At 44.2% G+C, this 25,488-nt stretch overlaps 2 protein-coding genes across 5 annotated transcripts in view; one reads left to right on the top strand and one right to left on the bottom strand.

Moving 5' to 3' along the window:
• adcy2b (adenylate cyclase 2b (brain)) overlaps positions 1 to 11,180 on the top strand; it is an 82,956-nt gene extending 71,776 nt beyond the window's left edge. For all 4 annotated transcript variants that reach the window (XM_049602010.1, XM_049602013.1, XM_049602009.1 and 1 more), the window contains 7 exons: positions 500 to 584; positions 3,590 to 3,748; positions 7,460 to 7,606; positions 7,798 to 7,905; positions 9,861 to 9,975; positions 10,108 to 10,232; positions 10,318 to 11,180. In XM_049602010.1, the coding sequence (XP_049457967.1) occupies positions 500 to 584; positions 3,590 to 3,748; positions 7,460 to 7,606; positions 7,798 to 7,905; positions 9,861 to 9,975; positions 10,108 to 10,232; positions 10,318 to 10,470 (892 nt within the window). In that variant the 3' untranslated portion in view covers positions 10,471 to 11,180. The remainder of the gene's footprint in view (positions 1 to 499; positions 585 to 3,589; positions 3,749 to 7,459; positions 7,607 to 7,797; positions 7,906 to 9,860; positions 9,976 to 10,107; positions 10,233 to 10,317) is intronic.
• Positions 11,181 to 12,123: 943 nt separating this feature from the next.
• Positions 12,124 to 22,664, bottom strand: lg17h5orf49 (linkage group 17 C5orf49 homolog). The gene is made up of 3 exons (XM_049602187.1): positions 22,463 to 22,664; positions 18,991 to 19,107; positions 12,124 to 16,388 (listed from the first exon to the last, which is right to left on the bottom strand). The coding sequence occupies exons 1-3, from the start codon at positions 22,577 to 22,579 to the stop codon at positions 16,194 to 16,196; spliced, it is 429 nt and encodes a 142-aa protein (XP_049458144.1). The 5' UTR covers positions 22,580 to 22,664; the 3' UTR covers positions 12,124 to 16,193.
• Between the last annotated feature and the right edge of the window lie 2,824 nt (positions 22,665 to 25,488).

Genomic DNA, 25,488 nt, shown 5'->3' with positions numbered 1-25,488 from the left:
AGTAAATAGACTAAGAAATCAATGTTGTGTCCTGACAAACACACACTGAGCGAGCCGCCTGTTAATGACGCTGTGGGCTAATGGGCATGTAGCTACTTCCATGTTTCACATGATACGTCATGTTTGTAGTCGACCAATGAAGATGAGTTTACATATCACCTTGGGTTCGTCCTTCACCTTCTCAAAATGATCCCACACTTTGGATTTCCTGCCCGACATGTTATTAACTAGCCTGTGGAATAACCGCAGGTACCAGCCCTGGAGATTAGGGGCCGGACACAGACAGGACTTATTAGCACGATCACGTCACTGTTGGTTTTGTTTTTTTGATGGGATTGGCTGATTAAACAATACGACTAGACTCTGACATCAGATGATTACCAGTGTAATAACTGATAATGTCTTCTCTCTCTCTCAGTTCATTATGCTTTATTGGCCTGAGTGTAACAAAGACAATATTGCCAAAGCGTGCAGTAATAATCTCTCTCTGCGTGTCCAGACCAGGAGTGCTGAAGGATCTGAAGACGATGGGCTCTGTGTCTCTGTTCATCTTCTTCATCACCCTACTGGTGTTAGCCAGGCAGGTCAGTATTCTCCTTAAACTGGCCACATTAACATAAGGAGACATCTGTGTAATAGATATATACACTCACTAGTCACTTTATTAGGTACACCTGTTCACCTGCTCGTTAACACAAGTAGCTAATCAGCCAATCACGTGGCAGCAACTCATTAACATTTAGTCATGTAGACATGGTGAATACGAGCTGCTGAAGTTCAAACGGAGCATCAGAATGATGAAGAAAGGTGATTGAAGTGACTTTGAACGTGGCATGGTTGTTGGTGCCAGACGGGCTGGTCTGAGTATTTCCTGGGATTTTCAGCACAACCATCTCTAGGGTTTACAGAGGATGGTCCCAAAAAGAGAAAATATCCAGTGAGCCAAAATGCCTTGTTGATGCCAGAGGTCAGAGGAGAATGGCCAGACTGGTTCAAGATGATAGAAAGGCAACAGGAAGTCAAATAAGCACTGGTTCCAACCAAGGTGTGCAGAAGAGCATCTCTGAAGCAACAACACCTTGTCCAACCTTGAAGCAGATGGGCTACAGCAGCAGAAGACCACACCAGGTGCCACTCCTGTCAGCTAACAACAGGAAACTGAGGCTACAATTCACACGGGTTTTCTCACCAAAACTGGACAATAGAAGATTGGAAAAACCACATTCAGATGGAAGCATGGATCCATCCTGCCTTGTATCAACGCTTCAGGCTGCTGCTGCTGCTGGTGGTGTAATGGTGTGGGGGAGATTTTCTTAGTACCAACTGAGCATGGTTTAAACACCACAGCCTACCTGAGTATTGTTGCTGAGCGTGTCCATCCCTTTATGACCACAGTGTACCCATCTTCTGATGGCTACTTCCAGCAGGATAACGCACCATGTCACAAAGCTCACATCATCTCAAACATGACAATGAGTTCACTGTACTCCAATGGCCTCCACAGTCACCAGATCTCAGTCCAATAGAGCACCTTTGGGATGTGCTGGAACGGGAGATTCTCATCATGGATCAACTGTGTGATGTCATCATGTCAATATGGACCAACATCTCTGAGGAATGTTTCCAGCACCTTGTTGAATCTGTGACACCAAGAATTAAAAAGGGGGTCCAACCTGGTACTAGAGAGGTGTACCTAATAAAGTGGCCGGTGAGTGTATGTATCTTACAGTGGTCAGTCATTCAATGCTGTGACAGAATGTTTTCTACTGAAAATCTCTGCATGAGGTGAAATGCATTTTTGAGACACTTAATACCAGTGAAATTAAAACGATCTTCACTCCTTTATAGAACAAAATTTGGAAGCGATTAAAACTGTGTTCAAGGTTTTGGCTCAAAACACTCAACGAGCAAAGTGCTTGTTAAGGTGGACATCTTTGAAGCGTTGGAGCAGCCGGCCTGGCCCACTGCCTCCATCTCCTCTGTGTCCACCACCCTCATGTCATACGAGAGCTAAACTCAGCTGACACAGATTTGCTGTGCGTGTTCTGTCTTTTTTGGGGCACCATCCATCATCTCTGACCCCACAACAGATGTTCTGGAGAGAAAGACTCCCCCCAGAGCTTCTGTACCCAAAACTAGGGCTCCCCTGAGAGCTGCATTTGATCCAAACAGCTCCGCGTTGTTCTCATTCTGGGTCACTGTCACCAGAAGGGAGGGGAGGGTTTGTTTTGGAAACACAACTTTTGCTGCGGTAAACTCTTTGTTGCTGTCATATCTTATTCTGGGCTGCGCTCTTATCAAGGTCTTTCAGGGGTAATTGGATTCGTCCTTCTGGATGCAGTTTGGGTTTAAATTAGTGCAGCGAAATGCGTCATCGGTTATCTTCAAAATAATTCTGGAAGCAGGTCAAAAGGTGTGAGAGGTGGCGGCACCCAAAGCCCTCGACGCAAATCGATGGCGGATGTGAGGGCACGAGGCCTCCCAGCATCCTCTCTACATGCTTTTATGCTGCTATTAACAAATTTGCCTTGCAAAAATTTTTATCGTCGACCCTAATGAGCCCATTTCCAGCCATTTAGTCAGAGGGAGGAGAAAGCAGGTTAGGAGAACGAATGCATCTGTAATCCATCCCTCAAGAACAGATGCGCAATGGAGCAAAGCTCATTTACAGGCTTGTTAGCTGGTTTCTAAATGGCCTACTTTCTAGAGTCCACGAGGCACTGAAAATTCCTCTCTGCACAACAGACGCATATGTACACATATACGAATGGTTCAGGCTAACCATCCTTCTATCCCATCTATGTTTCTATTTCAGCCTCAGGCTATCAACACTGCAGCACAGAGCAGGACGAGCCTACACTGTTGGAGTCGTCTAAATTGGCACCACTTTCATCTCAAGGGAAAAATATTCAGTGCACACATTCATCATCCCGACCACTAACTACACACATGAAATGTAACTCACAGGAGACGCTCCCACATACATCCATACACACACTGTAGTGACCAGCCCACAGGTAGCCTGGAGCTTCACATATATACAGGGATAATGATGGTGTGTTCAGGGGACCGTGTCTCCTGCACAAACACACACTCCTGAGATGTTTTGACCCCGATAGATGGAAACTGCCTGAAGCATGAACAACCCAAACATTAATGGAGAAAAAAGAAGCGGTGGCTACCTTTTATGCAAAACAGTCTGCTTATGATTTCCTTGAGCAACGAGAGCGCAGCTTCTCACACGGTTTCATCGTCCTCCTTATTGGGACATTAATTTTCTATGAATACCAAGCAAACTGTTTAGTTTCACTTGGTTAGGTTTCTCATGAAATCCTATACATTTTCCATTTGGTGTGAAATGATTTAAACAGAACGTAGGCGGCCGAGCTCTCATATCATGGACACATTTCTGTAGCTGGAGGACGTCTGAACCTGCGGTCTGAATCATATATCAGAATTTCACTGTCAGTTAAAACTGGAATCATTTCTTGATCTCAGCGTAGGTTTCCTCTGTGGCCTGAAGCTTTGGAGCCGAGTGCTGGGTGTGAATGACACAGGTGTCTCTTTACTCTGTGTCCTCCTGTAACAGAATGAATATTACTGTAGGTTGGACTTCCTGTGGAGGGACAAGTTCAAGAGGGAGTGCGAGGAGATCGAAACCATGGAGAACCTTAACCGGGTTCTTCTGGAGAACGTCTTACCCGCCCACGTCGCTGAACACTTCCTGGGACGCAACTGGAAAAATGAGGTGAAAAAAATTAGTGGAGAGAAGACGACACAGTCTTAAATATATTTCTGTGGTCTCACTGTGTTTATGTTGGGTTGTGGCACTAATGTTTTTTTATTTCGATAAATTAAAGGAATAGTTGACATTTTGGGAAGTTTGCTTTTTGCTTCCATAATAATTTCTTTACAGTGAAAATGTAGCCAGTTAGCTTGGCTGAGCATATAGACTGTATAAATAATGGATGAGCTCACCCATTGGTTTGTGGACTCCTGTTTTGAAGCCTGAATTTTCTGGAAATTTTTGGAGCCAGACGTGACCAAATTTGGACCAGAGGGTGAAGATAATCTAGCTAGCTGCTAGCGTAATTAGCACAGTGCATTTTTGGCTAGGGTTAACTGTGATTGGACTAATGATAACGCCGATTTTTGCCAGAGAAAAATAGGCTTAAACCAATTAAAACAAAATGTACTTATCAGAGAAGCTGAACTGAATATCAGACCTGTATGACATCATATACTATTTCTGCAGTTTATTCTGCTTGCGGCTTCGCTATTCTTGGCAAGACCCGCCCTACTCTGCCTCTGATTGGCTACACTTCTTGACGCGTCTCTCACATGTCTTGTTCTTAGACAAGATGCAGACATATTTAGTGGATTTGCAGACCTGCCAACCTGTACGCATTTTGCGTACCAGGCACGCATTTTGACATCAAAGTACGCTGGTACGATTTGATGCTCTAAAAGTACGCATATCACTCGATCGCGCATTTCGCCGGTTTCAGTGTATTTGTCTATGCAAGATGTCACTCAAGTTGATACCCGGTGAATATAGGTGCGTAGGCGGAACGAAAAGATTTCGGCCAATCAGATTGCTGCATATTGCCCCCCCGCCCTCCCATCCACGGCTGACTAAGAAAGATGCGCTTGATTCAGTTCCATCCAGTTAGAGACAGTACACTGTCGCCCTCACCGTCAAGATAGATGGACCCTCTTCGCCCACACCTCTGGGTAGTCCTCAGTGATGACTCTATCAATTCAAACAACGCTGACAAGTAAAATGACGTAAGAAATGCAAAAATTGAGAGCTTTGAGAGCTTCTGTCTGTAAGCAGTTAACTTTAGCTTGTGTCTATTAGAGCTAGCTTCTATCTTAGCAGTTAGCTTCTGTCTGTTAGCAGTTAGCTCTTATTAGCTCCTCACCATCAGCTCAGACCGGAGTTACCGTGTGTTCAGTTCGGTAGACGGTAGCACCTTCTCACGCTCATTTAAGAAATTTCACTCCACCACAGAGTCCTTTTTTATTTATTTTTTTACGCCCTCTAGTGTGTTCACTCGTGTGTGTGTGTGTGTGTGTGTGTGTGTGCGGGCACGTGTGTGTGCGCGCCCAACGGGGCCAAACTCCGCCGTGCGTGATACAGAGAGCAGGGGAGATTGTAAACGCGCAACCATGTAGAGACAGAAATGACACACGGTCTGTAAATAAGATAAATAACATAAGGCTGTTTAGTTTGTTTAATAAAAGGACAAGGTATAGACCTGTTCTATAGGAAAGGTTACCTTAAGTGACTTCTTTGTGATCTGGCACTATATAGAAAATAAAATTAAATAAAATTAACTTGACCTTCAAGGGGGGGCAGGGCGGGGTGCCCCCCTAATAAAATGGTAGGGCAAACACTGAAGTAAATAGTGTCAAAGTCGCCTGTTGTCGATACATTGCTGGTGAGAATTGTACCAAGGTAAGCAAATTGCAGACAAATTTACATTCAACTGTGTTATGAAACCATGTGCCCTGCCTGAATAACTATAACACACTTATGATAAAAAGACTTTTTGTTTGATGAGTCTGCTGAATTTCTATAAGAAAAAAACAAGGCAATAAGAAGAGAGTAGTTCTAATAGGTGTCGTACTACACAAGAACATGATGAGGAATGCTAATGTAATGCACTTGTCTATGATCTATTATCTATTTCTGTATGAAATTGCATGAAAATAGGATTTCGCCATGTGATGTTTCAAAATTTTCTCGGGGGAGAACCCCCCGAATCCCACTTGAAATCTTTCTTTTTGTCACAACAGGACATATTACTGTATTTTTTAAGCAGATGATCAATGCTACCATCAGATTGATGAAATTGACCTTGATCTGCGCCATAAAACAAATATTGGACGTATGTGGGGCTTAGGCCTATAGATATGAATATGTAAACGTACGCTCGTTTCTTCTGTTTGCCACATGTGCATATTGACTTTTATGGTAAAAAAAACAAAACAAAAAAGTGACGCCGTGTCCGCATATGTTCATGACCACGCACGCGTGTCTGGTAAGGTGGTACTCATAACCTTTCTTCAAGGTTGGCAGGTCTGGATTTGCAGTGGACACCAGAGAAATACACACAAGGGCCGAGAAATGAGCGGAGAGACAGAGAACAGTATGAAGAAGGAAGAGATGATGATGATGTCACGTGTTATTTGCAGGACATGTTCATGTTGTTATGCCCAACAAAGGTTTTATTTAGGTGTGTTATTTTTATTGTTTATATTACAGAACCAGAGAGCCAACTGAAAGAGGCTGAGACAGAGAAATGTGTTAAGTAATGTGTAATAGATTGACTGATGATGTCATGTCATTGGAGGATGTGTTCAAATGTCTTCAAAAAATTGATTTAGAGTAACTTGTAGCTAGTAAGTATCTTGCCCAACACTGGATACGTAAGCTAACCAATGTTGCGACTTATCAATGAATGGCACCAACCTGTCACTCAAAGCAGCCACACCATGCCTAACTTTAAGCCTCGATAAAATGTGTTATATAAAAATTCAGCCCGCACAGTTGTCATGAATGTTGAAATTAGCTACAGAACCAAAAACTATTTTTTGTACCAGGCTGTAAACATGTTTATTTCTGCTGTTGAGTTTGACATTTTAACCTGGGGGTCTATGGGGATTGACTCACTCGTGGAGCCAGCCTCTAGTGGACATGAGAGGAACTGCAGTTTCAGGCACAGCAATGTGACATTTTTCCACTTATTATATTTCTTATTATTTCAACAAACAACATGCACCAGAAAGGATTTTGTTACCTTAAGACAGAGCCAGGCTGTTTCCTCCTGTTTCCATGTGTGTTTGTGCTAAGCTAAGCTAACTGGCTGCTGGCTGTATCTTTATATTTATCGTACGGACATAACAGTGATATCAACCCTTTCATTTAACTCTGCAAGAAAGCAAATAAGTGTATTTCTCACACTGTAGTTAAATATATGAGATTAAATCTACATATTCTGTATGTGCTGTTAATTCAATGTTGCATGCTTCATTTCCTCTCCCAGTTTGATTTAATAAACATCATTTCTTTTCTCATTTAAGAGCTGCACTCTTCATGCTGCTGCTGTTACAGACTGTCCCTTCATACATGCTGTAATTGATGTGACCTTCCTGCCGAACACACCTTCCATTCCCATATTAACTCGTTCCTGTACTTTTTTGTTACTCACTGACTCTGCTCTTGCTCTCTTTGCCCTGATGAATGCTGTTACTATCCTGCAGCTGTGGCGACCCACAGTCCCCACAGAGATGATTAAAGCTCCATTTCGTTTGTGTAAAGATCTGGTCTCATTGGTCGGCGTTTGATATTCAGCTCATAGATCACTGAAACCACAGAGCGTTAAACTTTCTTCCAGCAGTGTCCCATCGATACAACACATCCAGCTGTTATCTTCTTCTCGCCTGTTATCAGGACCTTTATCATCAGTCCTACGAGTCAGTGTGTGTGATGTTCGCCTCCATCCCAGACTTCAAAGAGTTTTACACTGAGTCCGATGTCAATAAGGAAGGACTGGAGTGCCTCCGTCTTCTCAACGAGATCATAGCGGACTTTGATGAGGTAAAGCCCTCTCACTCTGATGATCCTGGCTCTCTGGCAATGTGAGAAAAAATCCTGCTTTTTAAGAAGCAGCCACACTGAGTGATTACACTCTGAAGTAAAGGAAGTAGCAGACAGATGTGGCTGTGTTTGGCTGAGAGCTGGTGTTATGTGCCCTCATGTGTGTGTCATGTCATGTCATGTGTCTTCAGCTGCTGTCCAAACCCAAGTTCAGTGGAGTGGAGAAGATAAAGACCATTGGCAGCACCTACATGGCTGCAACTGGACTCAACGTGACACCGGGACCAGAGTGCACACAGGCACGCTTTAACACACACACACTCACTGTCACACACATGCACACACACACATCGCAGGGACAGCTCCACAGTGTTTAATGCCTCCTCCACACTGATTATGAGGTCAAAGCTCCACCTGCCCAGCTCATGTATGATAATAGAGGACCAGACAAAGACCAGGAGACGTTTTGCACATGCTCACCTCATCTCTGAGTGCCAGAAGTGTTTTGGCAGCGCGCAGTCATATTCAATCAATGTGTCATATTTCATTTATGGTCACAAAACAGGATGAAGCTTTAGCATCAAAGTATTTATTGCTGCCCAGATACATTTGGGCGCTTTGTGTGGGTTGCCCCTTAAAATATGCTTCACATAATATTGAAACATCAGTGATTCATTACTACACTCATCTGAATGCATCAGTGTTATGACTGGAAGCAAAAAAGATCATCACTCATGTAGCAACAAAACATTGGTTCTGAAAACAAATCTCAGTTGGTCGGAAATCTGCTTAATTGACCTTTTGCTAAACACCCACTCCGCCTTAGTCACTGTTGCAACAACTTTCAAGCTTTTCGTTATAGCATGACACATAATGCAGTTTACATCAGCCCCTTTTACACAGAGGTGGCGCTACAGCGACACTATGAAGTCGCTTCTTTACGCTGCCTTTGCATTTTTACACAGAAATGACAGCAGCATCATGCAGCTCCAGTGTGTAATTTTAGACAGCATGCCACATTGCCGATGGGTGTGATATGTAAAGGCCCTGACACACCAAGCCAACAGTCGGCCATTGACCAAAGTCGGGCCGTCGGTGAGCGTCTGTCACCCTAGTTTTTGCGGTGTGTCCCACACTGTCGGCACTTAAGCGTCGGCGACTTTTCGGCTGATTGAGCATGTTGAATCAGCGGCGGAGCTTGCCGGTGAGAGAGATCACTCTGATTGGCTGTTCAGGTTTTATTTCCTCGCCCCTGTAGCAAGTGAATCTGCCTGTAGTGAAACCGGGGCTAACCGGTGCTTCCTCCTCAGGCTCCACTTCACTCAGCTGCCCCACAGACCCGCTGCTTCTTCCCACTTTAACCTGAATAACAAACCGGAGCTAGCTGGGAGCGGCTAGCGGAGCGTTAGCTGCAGCATGACCGGAGGGAAGCACAGCCAGTTAGCCTCCGCTAGTCTCTGAGCTAGCCCCGGCTCTCCGTTTGGATCCAACCGGAGCACCGAGCCCTGGTTTGTTATTCAGGTTAAAGTGGGAAGAAGCAGCGGGTTTATCGGGCAGCTGAGTGAAGTGGAGCCTGCGGAGGAAACACCGGGACCGTCTGGATGTAATAGTCCGTGGAGGTGCTGCGGTGCTCGGCTGCACAGATAGGAAACCCCTCGGCTGACAGGATGTACCACTCTCTCACTCCGCTCTCTCTCACGCAGGCGCAGAACGTACGTGCTACTTGGCCGTCGGATGTAGTCCGTGTAGTGTGTTCAAATGCAACTGACACAGGGCGACGTGAGGCGACGTAGACAACGCAACAGTTGGCTTTCATCGGCGCTAGTTCTTTGACGTCGGTTTGGTGTGTCCGCACCTTAAAGCGAGATTTATACTTGTGCTGTGGTGTGTCTGTGTCACTCTGCAGTTGCACCTCCAAAACACTAGTTGGTGGTGGGGTTTCTGTGAAGTGCTGTAAAGTTTAGTTGATTCAAATCACACATTAAACACACATTAAACATGTCTTAATAGCGACAATTTCAAACACAAGTACACAAATCAGCTTCACTATAACTCGCAGCATTCACAGACAAACACTTGTCTTTATCTGGACACATTTTCCCCACAAATACAACATGCTAACGTTATTAGCATAAGCCTATGGCATTTTACATTGTATAAATTAGCCTAGCAGCTAGCAGAGATTTCCTCTCCTCATATAAAGCCCATCACTGAGGTCACACATCTTATTTTCTCCCCTCTGCCTTCCCCTCAGGAACACGACAGACAGTACATGCACATTGGCAGCATGGTGGAGTTTGCCTTTGCTCTGGTGGGGAAGCTCGATGTCATCAACAAACACTCCTTCAACGACTTCAGACTCAGAATTGGTGAGAACATTTCCTTCTGAGCATAAACATGATTTTGTGTTTCCTTTGTGAGAGCAAAAGTTAAAACTGATGACATGTAATTATGCAAAAGAATGAGTCATGTAATCGTTGTCATTTCTTTGTTTTTGGCAGGTATAAACCACGGGCCAGTGATTGCGGGGGTCATCGGGGCCCAGAAACCTCAGTATGACATCTGGGGAAACAGTGTGAATGTGGCCAGTAGGATGGAGACCACGGGGGTACTGGGAAAAATACAGGTGGGGTCTTCTACAAAATACAGACGCATGTCTCTCAGTGTGCCGGTGAGCTTCTTATTGTAGTCGTGTCTTTCTTTCTGTGCAGGTAACAGAAGAGACGAGTCATATCTTATCATTGCTGGGGTACATGTGTTCATGCCGTGGCATCATTAACGTAAAGGGCAAAGGAGAGCTGAAGACCTACTTTGTTCACACTGAGATGACCCGATCGCTGTCACAAGGGACTGTGATGCCTTGAACATGCCGCACTAACCCAACGAGTAAGACTTGAGAACACGATCTCACACACAAAGTGGCTGTAGAAGTGATTTGTCATGCTCCGTAACAAAAACCCATTACCAGCAGCCTGCAGTATGATGAATAGACAATTGTTGAGAACCAGTTTTGTCCTTAGCAACACAATGTAAAGCGGGCCGAGGTGCACCGCCATAGTCCTTCAACGCTGCACTAGTGTCAAGTGTTACAAGGACTTTGCTCTGAAGAGTCTCTTCAGCGTCTAAAGGAGTGCCTGACTAAAGAGAGGTCTGCCACATTAGTGCAGCTCTCAAGGACCGCAGTCACCCATGTGTACAGTAGTAGTGGTGTGGAGCTAATTACCCACGCCAGCCAGTGTTGCAGTGCTTCAGAGCCTTATACTTGAGCAAACTGAGCTGCCTGCCGAGCTGTGTTCGTTTTTTATATCTTTGGCACTGTGAGCCGGTTTGTTCCATTTTATTCCAAACGGATGTTACAATAGTTTATTGTCATATAGAGCAAGTGGTGCCAAGAAATGGCCAGTGTGATGGGTAGTGTGCCAAAACCTGTGAATTGTATTTATAGCTTTAGAGCTGCGTTTGTGTCCCACTGAAGCGTCGGTGGACTCAGGCACAAGATTCAAGAGGAAAGTAGAGGTTTCTTTTTTATAATCCATCTGGAACTAAACCAACAGCGACGTGTGTAAATGTCCACTGCCATCCTTTTGTTATCCATTAAACATTTGTATATAAATTGACTTCCTCCGTCTTTGTGTGTTTGTTTTTGCAGCACGAACAACCCAATCACCAGAGGAAATGTTTGCACTGTACGTTTCTGCAAACCATGATTATGTCACACTTGCATGTTATTATGGAGCAAATACGTTGAAATTTTACCATTCAACAACTCTGGTTAACGCATAGTTAGGAAAAGCTCATGTTCTGGCTTAAAATACCTGGTTTTAGGAGCACAATCCCGGCAGGATGAGCAGGCATGTGTCCGTAAGAAACAACAGCTTTTCGTGCCACAGCAGGAAATGCAGTGATCTCTATGTGAAAAAACAAAACAAAAAAAAACTATATTTATTGGCACTATCTCTGCCAATGGAGTAGGAAAAAAAACACAGGAAAAACACAGATGGGTCTCTGCAAAACACCAAATTTTGATGTCTAAAAAAGCTGCTGGAAAGACACAAATGGATCACTACAAAACACACACTTTTGAAATCTAAAAATCCACTGGAAAAACACTGACTGGTTGCTACAAAACACCCACTTTTGAAGCTTAAAAAGCTGCTGGAAAAAAACAGGTTGCAAAAAAAACCCACAAATTGGACCCTTAAAACCCGCTGGAAAAACACAGATTGGTTGCTACGAAACACCAACATCTGAAGCTTTAAAAGCTGCTGGAAAAACACAGACAGGTCACTACAAAACACCCACTTTTGAAGCCTAAAAAGCTGCTGGTAAAAAAGACAGATTGCTACAAAACACCCACATATGAAGTCTAAGAAGCTCCTGGAAAAACACTGATGGATCGCTACAAACACCCACTATTGGACCCTTAAAATCCGCTGGAAAAACACAGACTGATTGCTACAAAATGCCTTCTTTTGAAGCTTTAAAAGTTGCTGAAAAAACACGGACTGGTTGCTACAATGCCCACTTTTAAAGTTGTAAAAACCGCTTGGAAAATCATCACAGACAGATCGCTACGAAACACCAACATTTGAAGCCTAAAAGACTGCTGAAAAAACAAAGATGGTTGCTACAAAACACCCACGTTTAAAGCTTTAAAAGCTGCAGGAAAAAAACAGACCAGTCACTACAAAACATTTGGTGGCTAAAAAGCCGCTGGAAACACAGCAATGACTTGCTAAAACACAACAATTTTGTTGTTTGTTGGTCTCTAACAGTGGCCTGCAGCTTGGCAGATGTCACGCCTATGTGTCTTACCATCCACCATCCCTCCACCTAGAGATGACAAAATCTGCTCATATACTACGTCACTTTAGAGACGTTGATATGATATGTATGAAGCGTGCAAATGTCATGTATTCATAGTTTGTGGAAAAGTACAAGCTCAACATTTCATTGCGGTGACTAGGCTGGCATGAAAGACATTCACAGGATGTGCTCATAATAAAGGAGCTTGTAAGATTATTGGTTGGAACGATCAGAGACACAGGTTTTCATTTGGCAGATGTATTTATTGTATTCATCCAACATGCCAGAATACATGAGTAATACTGGTCCCTATTTTTACACCACCTCTAATACCAGTATGAACCATCTCTTTAACAGTACACCATCTTTCTTCCCCGAGCATTCGATTGCCATTTTGAGAAATACACTATATGGACACATGTATTAGAACACCTGACCGTTACACCAACAGGGACTGTGATGACACTGTATTCAAATACATAAACTTCAACATGGAGTTGGTCCCTTTTGCAGCTCTAACAGCTTCAGCTCTTCTTGGAAAGCTTTGGAGCTGGAGTGTTTCTGTGGGAATTTGTGCCGAGTCATTCTGTAGAGCATTGACGAGGTCAGCTGATGTTGGACGAGAAGGCCTGGCTCACAATAATCTACATTCCAGTTCATCCCAAAGGTGCTTGATGGGGTGGAGGTATAGTCCTTGCTTTGTGTTCTGTGGCACAGTCATGTTGGGATAGAAAAGGGCCGTCCCCAAACTGTTGCAACAAAGTTGGAAGCAGAGCATCATCCAAAATGTTTTGGTATGCTGAAACATTAAGATCGTCCTTCACTGGAGACAAGGGGCCGAGTGTGCCGGCGTGCTTTACCCCACTCCATCCGACGCTTGGCATTAGACTTGGTGATGCGAGGCTTGCATGCAGCTTGGAAACCTCCCGCTGCACAGTTTTTGTGCTCGCATTAACGCCAGTGGAAGCTCAGAACTTTCAGCTCTGGAATCGGCAGAGCGTTGACGACTATTATGCACCATGCGCCTTAGCAGACGTTGACCCCGCTCTGTGGTTTTACCTGGTCTTCGCTTCGTGGCTGAGTTGCTGTTGTTCCTAAACACTTCCACTCTCTAATAATATCACTTACAGCTGACATCACGTTCACGAACTGTCTTATTGCAAAGGTGGCGTCCTATCACAGTACCAAGCTTGAAGTCACTGCGCTCTTCCGAACGACCCGTTGTGTATCACAAATGTTTGCAGATGGAGACTCCAGGGTGAGGTGCTTGATTTTATGCACCTGTGTCGACTGGTCTGATTGAAACACCTGAATTCAATCATTTACAGGTGTAGCCAAATACTTTTGTCCATATAGTGTACACTTATTTTTGATCTGGCGGTTTGACACCACTCTCATATACATATATATATATATATATATATATATATATATCTCCAAATCTCTGCCACGAAGCAAATTTCTCACAATGTTGAACTATTTTCTATCAATATGTCCTCTGGATTACAAATACCATCATCACTGTTAACACTTAGTATTCTTTGTATAAATACTATCACAGTGTATTACATTTCATCTAAATATTTAAAAAGTTTAAACATTCACAAATGATTTGCACAGCAAACACACACAGTAATAATAAAGTCTCTATACTGCACTGAGCTCCGTTTGGTGCAGGACTCCACAGAGGAATCTGTTGGCCGAGGTGTGAAACCATTGTTTCATAAAGGCTTTTGTGAACCACCATTTATGCGACAACATTTACATTTCACTCGGCTCTTTTTTCTCTTCCTCCTCTTTGAACGCCACCTTGTGTATTAGCTCCTGATCCTCTTAAATAAACACTGAACTTCTAACACCAAACACATTCAAATACTGTATCGTTTCTAAGAATAAATGGTCTATTTCTGCCAGAGTACAAAGGCAGGAGCAAATGAGATACTGTACGTCTGTGCTCTGAAAAATCCTATTATGTAGGAGGCTGGTCTCAGTTGCGTGGGTTCAGAATTTATACACAAAAAGAATCCGAGAACTTGCAAAACAAAGACGTTAGTGATGCAGAGAGAGAGAACGGTATTTACACAAAGGGAACAAAAAGAGGAGAGATCAAATACAGGCAATGTGGTAAATATGGATATGAATGATTGTGGGTTTGGGTGAAGCTCTTTGTAACTTCTGCAGCTGATGTCACAACATTCTCACTCAGACCTCGTCACATACTGACGTTTGGTCATGGACTTTCCACGTCCACATATGACGTCCAAGGAACTCCTGTCTGTTGTATTTTGTAGGTTCTCTCCTCATGTGTCGTGTCTGGTTTTACTTCCTGTCTTTGTGTGTTTTCTGTCACACCTGTCTCGTTAGTCCCTCCCTGTTCGCAGAGTTTTCCCTTCACACCTGTCCTGTATTAGTCTTGTCTGCTCCACCCTTGTTGTTAGCCAATCCCCATTTCCTTCCTTTGCCCATGTCCTCCTCCTCCAGCTGTGTCTCGTTCTTGTGATTAGTTTTCTGTGTATATATACCTGTGTGTTTCCCTTTGTCAGTTTGTCTATGCGCATCCTGTGCTCATCCCTGTGTTCTTGATGTCGTCCATGCTCTGCGTCCTGCCTGATATCTTGTGTTTGGATTTTTTCCCCCGAGTTCATCGTGTTTTTCCTGGTTGGTTTTCAGTTTGGTTTTGTTCAGCTTTCATTTGGACTTTCGGTCGCCTGCTGTATCTGGACATTTTCTGTCGGCTGAATTAAACCTCGCCTTTTTTAAAAACGTAAACTTGCCTGTTAGTGTGCATTTGGGTCCTCCTTGAACTGACACGTGGTTAAGTTTAGGAATAAAGAACAGGGTTTGGCTTTAGAATGTTATGGGACGCGGGTGAAAATCGGTGTTTTCTTGGACACATCCACCACCTCTCTCCACCTCTTTCGTCTTTGTCCCGCCACTTTCCCCCCTGACACCGCCAGGCGCTATTATACTATAACGGCAACCGGCCACGTATCATGCCGGCCTTACAGGATGTCTTTTTCTTTGTTTCTGACGCCACAAGTCACTGCCCAAGCGCTGGATTTCTTTGGAGTGAGATCGGGCTCGATGTGAATTAATCTTAGTGCCTCTGACAGTAAACTGGCAGGATTTCACCACTGAACATGCTGTGCTCACTGCCTTCTTCCTATGTTTTTGAAAGAAGTCAAGCCTATATGCTCAGGTTTCAAAGGGTTAAAACACCGCCTGTAAAATTGGTCCTAAATTTCATTTTGAGCGGCGTTAAAAACTAAAAAGTCTCAGATCTAACTTGCCTGAAGCTTCAAGAACCCTGTCAGTTTAAGGATTCACCGTACGCCTGACATCCACAATACTCAGTCTCTTAATAAAAGCAACTTCTGTACTGACGGCAGAAATCCGAACACGAAGACTGATCTTTGATATCATGAGCAATATGGAGCAGCAATAACTGGAAGACGTGTTTGGATTTATAGACTGTCTGCTCCACCTGAACCTTTGAATGACGCTCATACTGATGGAGTGATTTCAGCCTCAAATGTTCCCCAAGCTTCCTGGAAAATGTCACCATCTCCATATTTCCTGATTTATTCTTTTAAAGCTTTGGACAGATCATATTTCACTTGGAAAAACTGTTCGTGCCTTGCAAAGTACCAGAATATTAAACAGTAATACGTCATAATTAAATGTCATCTGAATAAACGATGACTGGAATGTTTGATGTTTTGGATTTTTTTAACCATCAAGAAATCTGCACATCACAACGCTGCTTTATTACTGTCACAGTTCATTTCTTCCTGTCGAAGCCTTCAGGGGCCACTGGTCCATATAATTCGGACTCACTCCAGACGATCCCGGTCCTGTGTGTGTCATCGTTTAGCTTACACACACGAGGGTATCGCTGACCTCTTCTGTACTCCTCGAGGACGGGATGACGGCCGTACTCTGACGAAGCGCGCAGCGGCACCGCTCTGGACTTCTCCTAAGGTTGAACAGGACAACAAGGCAGACAGACAGAACACGTGTCAAAGTTAATGAGTTAAGATGAGCTTATCCTCAACAGTTTGAGATTAACGCAGGGACCACCACCTTTGCTCTTGTCTGAGTTACCGTTCGAGTTGGGCGTATCTTCCTGTAACCGTGTCTTGGTGAACACAAGCAGGTTTTTCTTCTGCTCTCGTTTGGACTTAGAGTTGCCTCCCTGTACTGGATGTTTTCGACCAGCTGCATTAAAGCTCGCTTTTTGTTAGAAACTCAAACTGTCTGTTGGTCTGCATTTGGGTCCTCCTCTGAACTGAAATGTGACACAGGTGATGTATGACTGCACTTATTGCTTCTGTTCTGATGTATCACTGTGGTATAATTTTTAAATGTGCAGCAGAACATGATTTTATGAAGCCATCATCACTGCAGCTGAAGGAAAAAGTACTTTTACTCTGTCAGAGGTTAGATGAGAAGATGATTGTTCCTCCCTCTCTGCTGTAAGCCTCATTCTGCCTCTTCATTTCACCACATGTAATAAGGTACAATGTTGGCGGGATTGAAAATTGCCCCGACAGATGAACTAGTAGCTCACACCCCCATAATGTTCTATTAGGAATAACTGGAGTACATGTGTCACTCAGTGTGACCCGGGGCAGCAGTGTGTCTCACTGAGGTCAGGCTCACTGTCTGCAGACATAACCCCACCTCCAGATTTTCATACGTCTTAGGGACAAGAAATAACACGCTGCCATTATCCTCAGATTAGTTCATACAATAAATCGTTTTTAATTTACAATGAAATGTGAATTCCAGATCAGAAACAGCCTAATTCAGCAGGAGCTGTTGCCGCCGCTGACAGCCCACCCCTCGACTCACAGTAATTACAAGCTCCGCAGTGTGTGCGGCTGCTTTGTTCAGCGCCCTCTCTGCTTCCTGTGACCCAGAAACTCGGTGCGTGCTCGTTTTCTTGACATGAATAATTCCTCCATGGAGATGGAACGGCTTCAAAAGGAGCCTTAAACAAATGTCATCACATTTAGATGACGCCATGTGCGGCAGACTTATGAATATGGAACATTTTGAAACATATATTTTTCATTAGATGCCGACGTTTCCATCTATTAAACACGTTGCCAATATTATCCAAAGCTTCTGTTTGCAACAATAAGCTCCAGTAAACACCAGGGGAAGGTGTTATGAGCTGAGTGGAGTCGCTCTGCTGATAATGTACTGCTCTGGGATCTGTGTGCCAAGTGTGTAGGTGGTCAGTGCTGTGAGGCAACGTTCGTTGACGTCATCGCTGGAGAAGTAATGAACTGTAATTCATAACATTAACTAATAATAATAACATTAGTTCAGCAATACATCTTCCTGTAAAGCAAAGTTTACCTTCATGTGCACGTTTCATCTAAAGACGTAAGAGACTGGGACACTGTTGCTGCCTCCATCACAGGAGGATTAATCTCCAACATGTTACGTCCAGTGGGGAACATGATCAAAGAAAGTCATCCCTGATAGCGTAGTAGCCGACCTGAATCACGTCATCTTCTCCAGGTCTCGGAAAAACATTGTATCACGCAGCTTAGAGGCACAAGATGGTGGAGTCTACTGTTTCCATTGGAGGAGGATTCTCCTGCGAGCTCTTAGGGAGGTGAACAAAATCACATATCTGATATAATGTTAAGGCCCTGACACACCAAGCCGACAGTCAAAGTCGGGCCGTCGGTGAGCGTCTGTCGCCCTAGTTTTTGCAGTGTGTCCCGCACCATCGGCACTTCAGCGTCGGCGGTTTTTCGGCCGATTGAGCATGTTGAATCAGCGGTGGAGCTTGTTGGTGAGAGAGATCACTCTGATTGGCTGTTCAGGTTTTATTTCCTCGCCCCTGTAGCGACTGAATCTGCCTGTAGTGAAACCGGGGCTAACCGGTGCTTCCTCCTCAGGCTCCACTTCACTCAGCTGCCCCACAGACCCGCTGCTTCTTCCCACTTTAACCTGAATAACAAACCGGAGCTAGCTGGGAGCGGCTAGCGGAGCGTTAGCCGCAGCATGACCAGAGGGAAGCACAGCCAGTTAGCCTCCGCTAGTCTCTGAGCTAGCCCCGGCTCTCCGTTTGGATCCAACCGGAGCACCGAGCCCTGGTTTGTTATTCAGGTTAAAGTGGGAAGAAGCAGCGGGTTTATCGGGCAGCTGAGTGAAGTGGAGCCTGAGGAGGAAACACCGGGACCGTCTGGATGTAATAGTCCGTGGAGGTGCTGCGGTGCTCGGCTGCACAGATAGGAAACCCCTCGGCTGACAGGATGTACCACTCTCTCACTCCGCTCTCTCTCACGCAGGCGCAGAACGTACGTGCTACTTGGCCGCTGGATGTAGTCCGTGTAGTGTGTTCAAATGCAACTGACACAGGGCGACGTGAGGTGACGTAGACGACACAACAGTTGGCTTTCGTCACCGCTAGTTCTTTGATGTCAGTTTGGTGTGTCCGCAACCTTTAGAAGAAGTGATTCCAACAATCAGTCAGTTTTGGGCATGACCAGATGACAGGCTGATAATAAGCATGAGACACTTCAGAACCAAAACAGTACCTAACGTGTGGTCATTACCTCCTCGTAGATGTGCAGTCCTCTGCCTTTATAGTGTTTCCTGTTGTCTCGGGTCAGTTTGGGATCGTAACCCTCTGGCGGGGGAAGGATTTGGTCGTTCGTGGAGACTTGTGGGGCCTACCAGTGGAGAGGCAAGTGTTAATCATTCAGAGCCTGTCCTCAGACAGAAGGGGATCATTTAACAGGACTCTGGGGACGGTGCAAGATGGAACCGTGAAGAAGCCAATAATCACAACAATCTCCTCTCCAAAGTGGCTCAAGGTATGAGTAAACAAGTAAACAGGCACCAAGTGATCATTTAGAGAACCTCACATTGTACTCAGGGTTTACGCTGCGTTTTTCCATCAGCCCTACAAATAAACAGTTGTTTGTCTCAGCTGTTTGTTTAAATAATGCTGGAGTGACTTGGAATTTCATTTCCAGAATTTAAGTGAAGAAGATAACAGTGTTCTTTAATAAAAGGCCGACGTGGGACAGAGGAGGAAAGAGATCATATAAAGATATAACAGGCTATTTTAACATCTTCAGACGAGGACAGTAACTCAGCGTGAGGAAGTTCAACACACCAGCCAACACTTTTTAATAAACCAGCCAGATGAGACAGTTCTGGAGGAAAGTCAGGGTCAGTCTGAGACTCAAACTGCAGGAGGGAGAGCAATTATACTAGTTAGTGAAATACTGAGACAGTCGAATGAGTCAAAGAAGTTTAATATATTTAATAGTTAGCACAGGAAGCACAGAGCACATGATGATGAAGGTCAGATGCCTCATGAAGAGCCTGTTGGGATGCTGTGTGTGTGTGTGTGTGTGTACAAGGGGTGTGCTGTATCATCTCATTCACAATAACACCGCGCTATAATCTTTAATATGATATGAAAAATTCAAGCCATGGTACCCACGATATTTGGACTTGGACAATCATGTCTGGAGGTGAAATGATCAGCGACTCCTTGGTGGTTCCAGTAAAAAGAGGAGCAGCTTCAGTAGTGTGGAATAAAGTGTGGCGTCCTGAATGTTTTCCTTCTCTTAGCGCTCAGAGGGAACTCATTCAGCGGCTCCTCTGGCAGCAGCACAGCGTCTCTCCCTCTCCTCTCTGGTTCTGTCACAAACCTTTGCTGATGGAAACCTACGTGAATAAACTCCATATATGTGACTGTATCATAACAGCCTGTCACAGGTTACAGCTGATGGTTAGAGGAGAAATGGCAGAGCATAAAGGTCCAGGTGGGCTTGTCACGGTACCAGAATTTCAGTAGTCGATAACAATACCAGTGAATTTCCACGATTCTCGATACTCATTTGATACCACGATAAAAATCAAAAAACAGAAATTGACTGTGCCACTGTCTGAGCACATGTGAGTGATCGACGGTGACAGCGTGTGTGTCGGCTTCATCGAGTGTACCACGTGCAGCACGATGCTGGTATATGACAGCAAAAAGACGGGGACCTCGACACTTAAGAGGCACATGACGAAGGCTTGCCATGGAAAGAAAGACGAGAGTCAGCCTTCAATGTCCACGTTCGTATCCTTAAAAAAAGTCGGGATTAAACCAGGCTCGGGCTCATGATTACAGTTAAAGGGACGGGCTGGGCTCGGACAGAACATGCACGGGCTCGGGTGGGGTCGGCCTGGATTTTTTGGGCCCAATCTAAGCTCTAGCACCTGTAGAGGCCATTGTTTCTAGCAAAGACGATGGAGAACAGGCGTTCTTCTTCGGCGCTCGTCCCCAGCAGAGACTGACACGTGTATACTGCCCCCGTCAGGTCTGACAGGAAGCGACACGGCCCGCTGAGGGCAAAGTTGTATCCGGTACTTATGGTACTGAAAAAAAAACAGGTACAGACGTATTTTTTGCGTGTTGGCATCGACTTGGTACAGCTGTTGATTTATATATATATATGTATAGATCCCAGGGGACATTTTATGTATCTGGGAGCTGTTTAAATGTGTAATTAGTAGATTTGATTTAGTTGAACTATTAATATTGTAACAGAATCTGAATCTCACTCTGAGTTACTGTTGTTGTTCACAAACTAAAGAAATGAGACATCAGTTTAGTTTTTACTGAATATCTGCAGCAAACTGTGAAACTTAAATTGATAATCTTACTACATAATGAGAAAACTCTGTGTGTCTGTTCCATGTTTTTCTCCTCACTGACTTGGTCAATCCATGTGAAATTTGGCACAGTGGTAGAGGGTCATGGGAGGATGCCAATGAAGCAATATTACATCAATTGGCCAAAGGGGGGCGCTATAGCAACCCATTGAAATGTCAAACTTTGAATGGGCATATCTCATGCCCCGTATGTCGTAGAGACATGAAACTTTGCACAGAGATGCCTCTCCTCATGAGGAACACATTTGCCTCAAGAACCCATAACTTCCGCTTATATAGATTTTCCGCCATTTTGAATTGTTTGAAAAACACTTCAAATGGATCTCTTCCTAGGAAGTTTGAGCGATCTGCATGAAACTGGGTGAACATAATCTAGGGAGCAATATCTAAAGTTCCCTCTTGGCAAAAGTTGGAAAACTTCCTAAAACTGAGCTTCTATAAGGCAATGAATATTGCGGAGGGCGTGGCTCATCACATAAAGGTGTAGAACATCTCAAGGGTTTCACCCATCACCACGCAACTTTGTAGGCATATGACCACACATAATCTGAGGGGACCCCTCCATTATTGAGCCCATCAAACAAAATGGGGGCGCTAGAGAGCTCATTTCTTATCTAGGCCTAACCGCCATATGGATTTTTACTGAACTTGGTAGATGTTTCCCATGTGAACTACCAGTGCGCCCCACCTTGAAGTCAATACAACATATAAACACTTTAACTATTTGCCTTTCAACGTGCTACCTCAACTACTAATGTACAGTTTTAGCCCACTAACTATCCCACTATTGGCAATGGTACTACTGTACTTTCAATAAAGCAATCGTACTATCAAATTCACAAACACTCTGTCTGAATACATTGCTCTTCTTAATGGGTTCAGCTGACTATTTAATCTGCAGTTTCCTATGACCTGTATCCCAAACACACACCATGTGAAACTGTACGTGGGCAGCTGTGCACTCAGTGGGTATGGACTAGTATACATATATATATATATATATATATATATATATATATTTTTTTTTTTTTTTTTTTTTACTAATTTGTCATATTGTCAAAAATACTGTAACCACAAATATACTGTGAAATATCGTGATATTATTTTAGGGCCATTACATCATGAATACCCTGGTATCATTGTATCATCACATAAACTGCAGTTGCAGTTAGCTTTAACTTTAACAACCTTCCCTGACTTCCTTTGTCTGAAACACACCTGTCCAGATATAATTAGGTGACATGACGCTATATGCTAATCCTATTTTAACATTGTTGTGATACTGATGTTGAATCATGTTGAATTTAGCTAACTAGCTAGCTAGCGTTAGCAAGGAGATTACTCCGTTACCTTTGACCCCGTGTTGAAGTACGACATTTCCTTGGCTTCCTTCCATCGTGGTGAGATGTAACTGAATGCAGACAGAGCACACAGCGGTCTGGTGTTCACTTCCTCTGACAGGTCCATGTTTTAGGGTCAAACTCGCGCAGTAGCGGTGATAAAACCTCAGACAGCTGACTCCACAGCAGGAGGACGCTTCTGTGGTTGCTAGGATACCAGCTGGGTCAGGCGTGTTGCCTTCACGAGCTCTTTGTTTGCCTGTATTTCAGAGTTTCAGAGCGCTGGCTCCATGATAACCCTTCTGTTCTGTGTGTTGTTGTTTTTGAATTCCTTTAAAGGTCATTCTGATTGATGCTGCTCTATATGTACACCATGTTAATGCTCAGGCTGCAGAGAGGCTGCTCCTCATTCCTGTGATGAGTTTTGTTGAAGTGTACATTCATGCTGTTTCTTTGTTTCTTTGGTGTCCTGCATGTGGCTTCTAAACTTTCTTGATGTTTCAGTGTTTTAGGCCAGATTTTCTCTTGACGGCCAGCTCACTCCCTGGGTTTGATGTCTGTCTCAAAGAGGTGCATGCCTGGTGCTGCCATCAGTCAGAGCTGATTTAACTCTTTTCATAACTGACCCCAGAAACTCTCTTTTAATTTGCATCAAGAGGTTTTTGGTTAATTGTGTTTTCTCTTGCAGCTGCTGGTGCTGTTTTGCCTTGGGGTTATATATACAGTACAGGCCAAAAGTTTGGACACACCTTCTCAAGAGGTAGTCACCTGAAATGGTTTTCCAACAGTCTTGAAGGAGTTCCCAGAGGTGTTTAGCACTTGTTGGCCCCTTTGCCTTCACTCTGCGGTCCAGCTCACCCCAAACCATCTCCATTGGGTTCAGGTCCGGTGACTGTGGAGGCCAGGTCATCTGCCGCAGCACTCCATCACTCTCCTTCTTGGTCAAATAGCCCTTACACAGCCTGGAGGTGTGTTTGGGGTCATTGTCCTGTTGAAAAATAAATGATCGTCCAACTAAACGCAAACCGGATGGGATGGCATGTCGCTGCAGGATGCTGTGGTAGCCATGCTGGTTCAGTGTGCCTTCAATTTTGAATAAATCCCCAACAGTGTCACCAGCAAAACACCCCCACACCATCACACCTCCTCCTCCATGCTTCACAGTGGGAACCAGGCATGTGGAATCCATCCGTTCACCTTTTCTGCGTCTCACAAAGACACGGCGGCTGGAACCAAAGATCTCAAATTTGGACTCATCAGACCAAAGCACAGATTTCCACTGGTCTAATGTCCATTCCTTGTGTTTCTTGGCCCAAACAAATCTCTTCTGCTTGTTGCCTCTCCTTAGCAGTGGTTTCCTAGCAGCTATTTGACCATGAAGGCCTGATTCGCGCAGTCTCCTCTTAACAGTTGTTCTAGAGATGGGTCTGCTGCTAGAACTCTGTGTGGCATTCATCTGCTCTCTGATCTGAGCTGCTGTTAACTTGCCATTTCTGAGGCTGGTGACTCGGATGAACTTATCCTCAGAAGCAGAGGTGACTCTTGGTCTTCCTTTCCTGGGTCGGTCCTCATGTGTGCCAGTTTCGTTGTAGCGCTTGATGGTTTTTGCGACTCCACTTGGGGACACATTTAAAGTTTTTGCAATTTTCCGGACTGACTGACCTTCATTTCTTAAAGTAATGATGGCCACTGGTTTTTCTTTAGTTAGCTGATTGGGTCTTGCCATAATATGAATTTTAACAGTTGTCCAATAGGGCTGTCGGCTGTGTATTAACCTGACTTCTGCACAACACAACTGATGGTCCCAACCCCATTGATAAAGCAAGAAATTCCACTAATTAACCCTGATAAGGCACACCTGTGAAGTGGAAACCATTTCAGGTGACTACCTCTTGAAGCTCATGGAGAGAATGCCAAGAGTGTGCAAAGCAGTAATCAGAGCAAAGGGTGGCTATTTTGAAGAAACTAGAATATAAAACATGTTTTCAGTTATTTCACCTTTTTTGTTAAGTACATAACTCCACATGTGTTCATTCATAGTTTTGATGCCTTCAGTGAGAATCTACAATGTAAATAGTCATGAAAATAAAGAAAACGCATTGAATGAGAAGGTGTGTCCAAACTTTTGGCCTGTACTGTGTATTTTTCTATTATCAGGTGTCTCGGTTTTTCTCGTGTTTCTGTTCCTTTTCTGGAGATCCACAGCCACATGAGACTGTCCAACACAAAAAAACCCAAAAGGCCAGTTCCTCTTGTTTTAATTATAAAAATTACATCTTGTACAGTCCACTTCAGACTCTATGTCCTATTTCTACATATTCACACGTATAACCCGTTATTATCCATAACCTGTTATTTGTCATGCGCACTAACGGCAGGGCCACACTGCCAACGAAGTGCTGCGAAGCGCAGCGCACCGAAATTCTTGCACGAGCCGGAGCATTTCCATTCACATCAGACGCACATTTCTCCACGCTGGTCGACAAGAGCTTCTGCTCCCAGCTGTTGTCTCTGTCACATTTGGGGCTGTTTTTCCATCATGGGTAAGTTAATAACCTCATAAAATTATACACCATGTTTTCCTAATAACTGTACATGTATGTCCACTTCTTAGTAATGAGTATATGTATATAAACACACACACACATATATACATGGCATTTGTCAAACGGGGTGTTTTATTTTGAAATTTGTTTTATTCTGAAAATTGACTGGATGCTGTTGTTGTTCCTTTGTTTGACTCCCTGCCCGGCTTGACACATTTGCTCACGGCTCGCGCAGAAAATGGACCAGACGCCGAAACGATTGCTGCAGGGCCGGCCGCGGAGCTGCGTGGTGCAGCCGGTGTGGATGACACAATCAGTTAACATGGGCGCCGAAAGGAAACTGACTTCGCTTCGAGGCTATTGGCAGCGCTTCCGCGGGCGGTGTGGCCCTGGCGTAAACTGCCTTTCAGCACTATACCTGGCGTAAATAACTTGTGCCTGTATTCTAACACATAAATAAAGTAAATATAGTCCACTACCATACACTATT

This window comes from Epinephelus fuscoguttatus, linkage group LG17 (genome assembly GCF_011397635.1).
Source record: "Epinephelus fuscoguttatus linkage group LG17, E.fuscoguttatus.final_Chr_v1".
NCBI classification, from domain to species: domain Eukaryota; kingdom Metazoa; phylum Chordata; class Actinopteri; order Perciformes; family Serranidae; genus Epinephelus; species Epinephelus fuscoguttatus.
This window is presented reverse-complemented; position numbering and strand designations above follow the sequence as displayed.

What these genes read in the sequence shown, in the direction of transcription:
- lg17h5orf49 (XM_049602187.1), bottom strand. Translation starts at nt 22,579, where the DNA reads ATGGACCTGTCAGAGGAAGTGAACACCAGACCGCTGTGTGCTCTGTCT. An exon ending in ACTTCAACACGGGGTCAAAG is followed by an intron (nt 19,108 to 22,462) that starts GTAACGGAGTAA and finishes CTCCACTGGTAG; the next exon opens with GCCCCACAAGTCTCCACGAA. An exon ending in GACTGCACATCTACGAGGAG is followed by an intron (nt 16,389 to 18,990) that starts GTAATGACCACA and finishes GTTCAACCTTAG; the next exon opens with GAGAAGTCCAGAGCGGTGCC.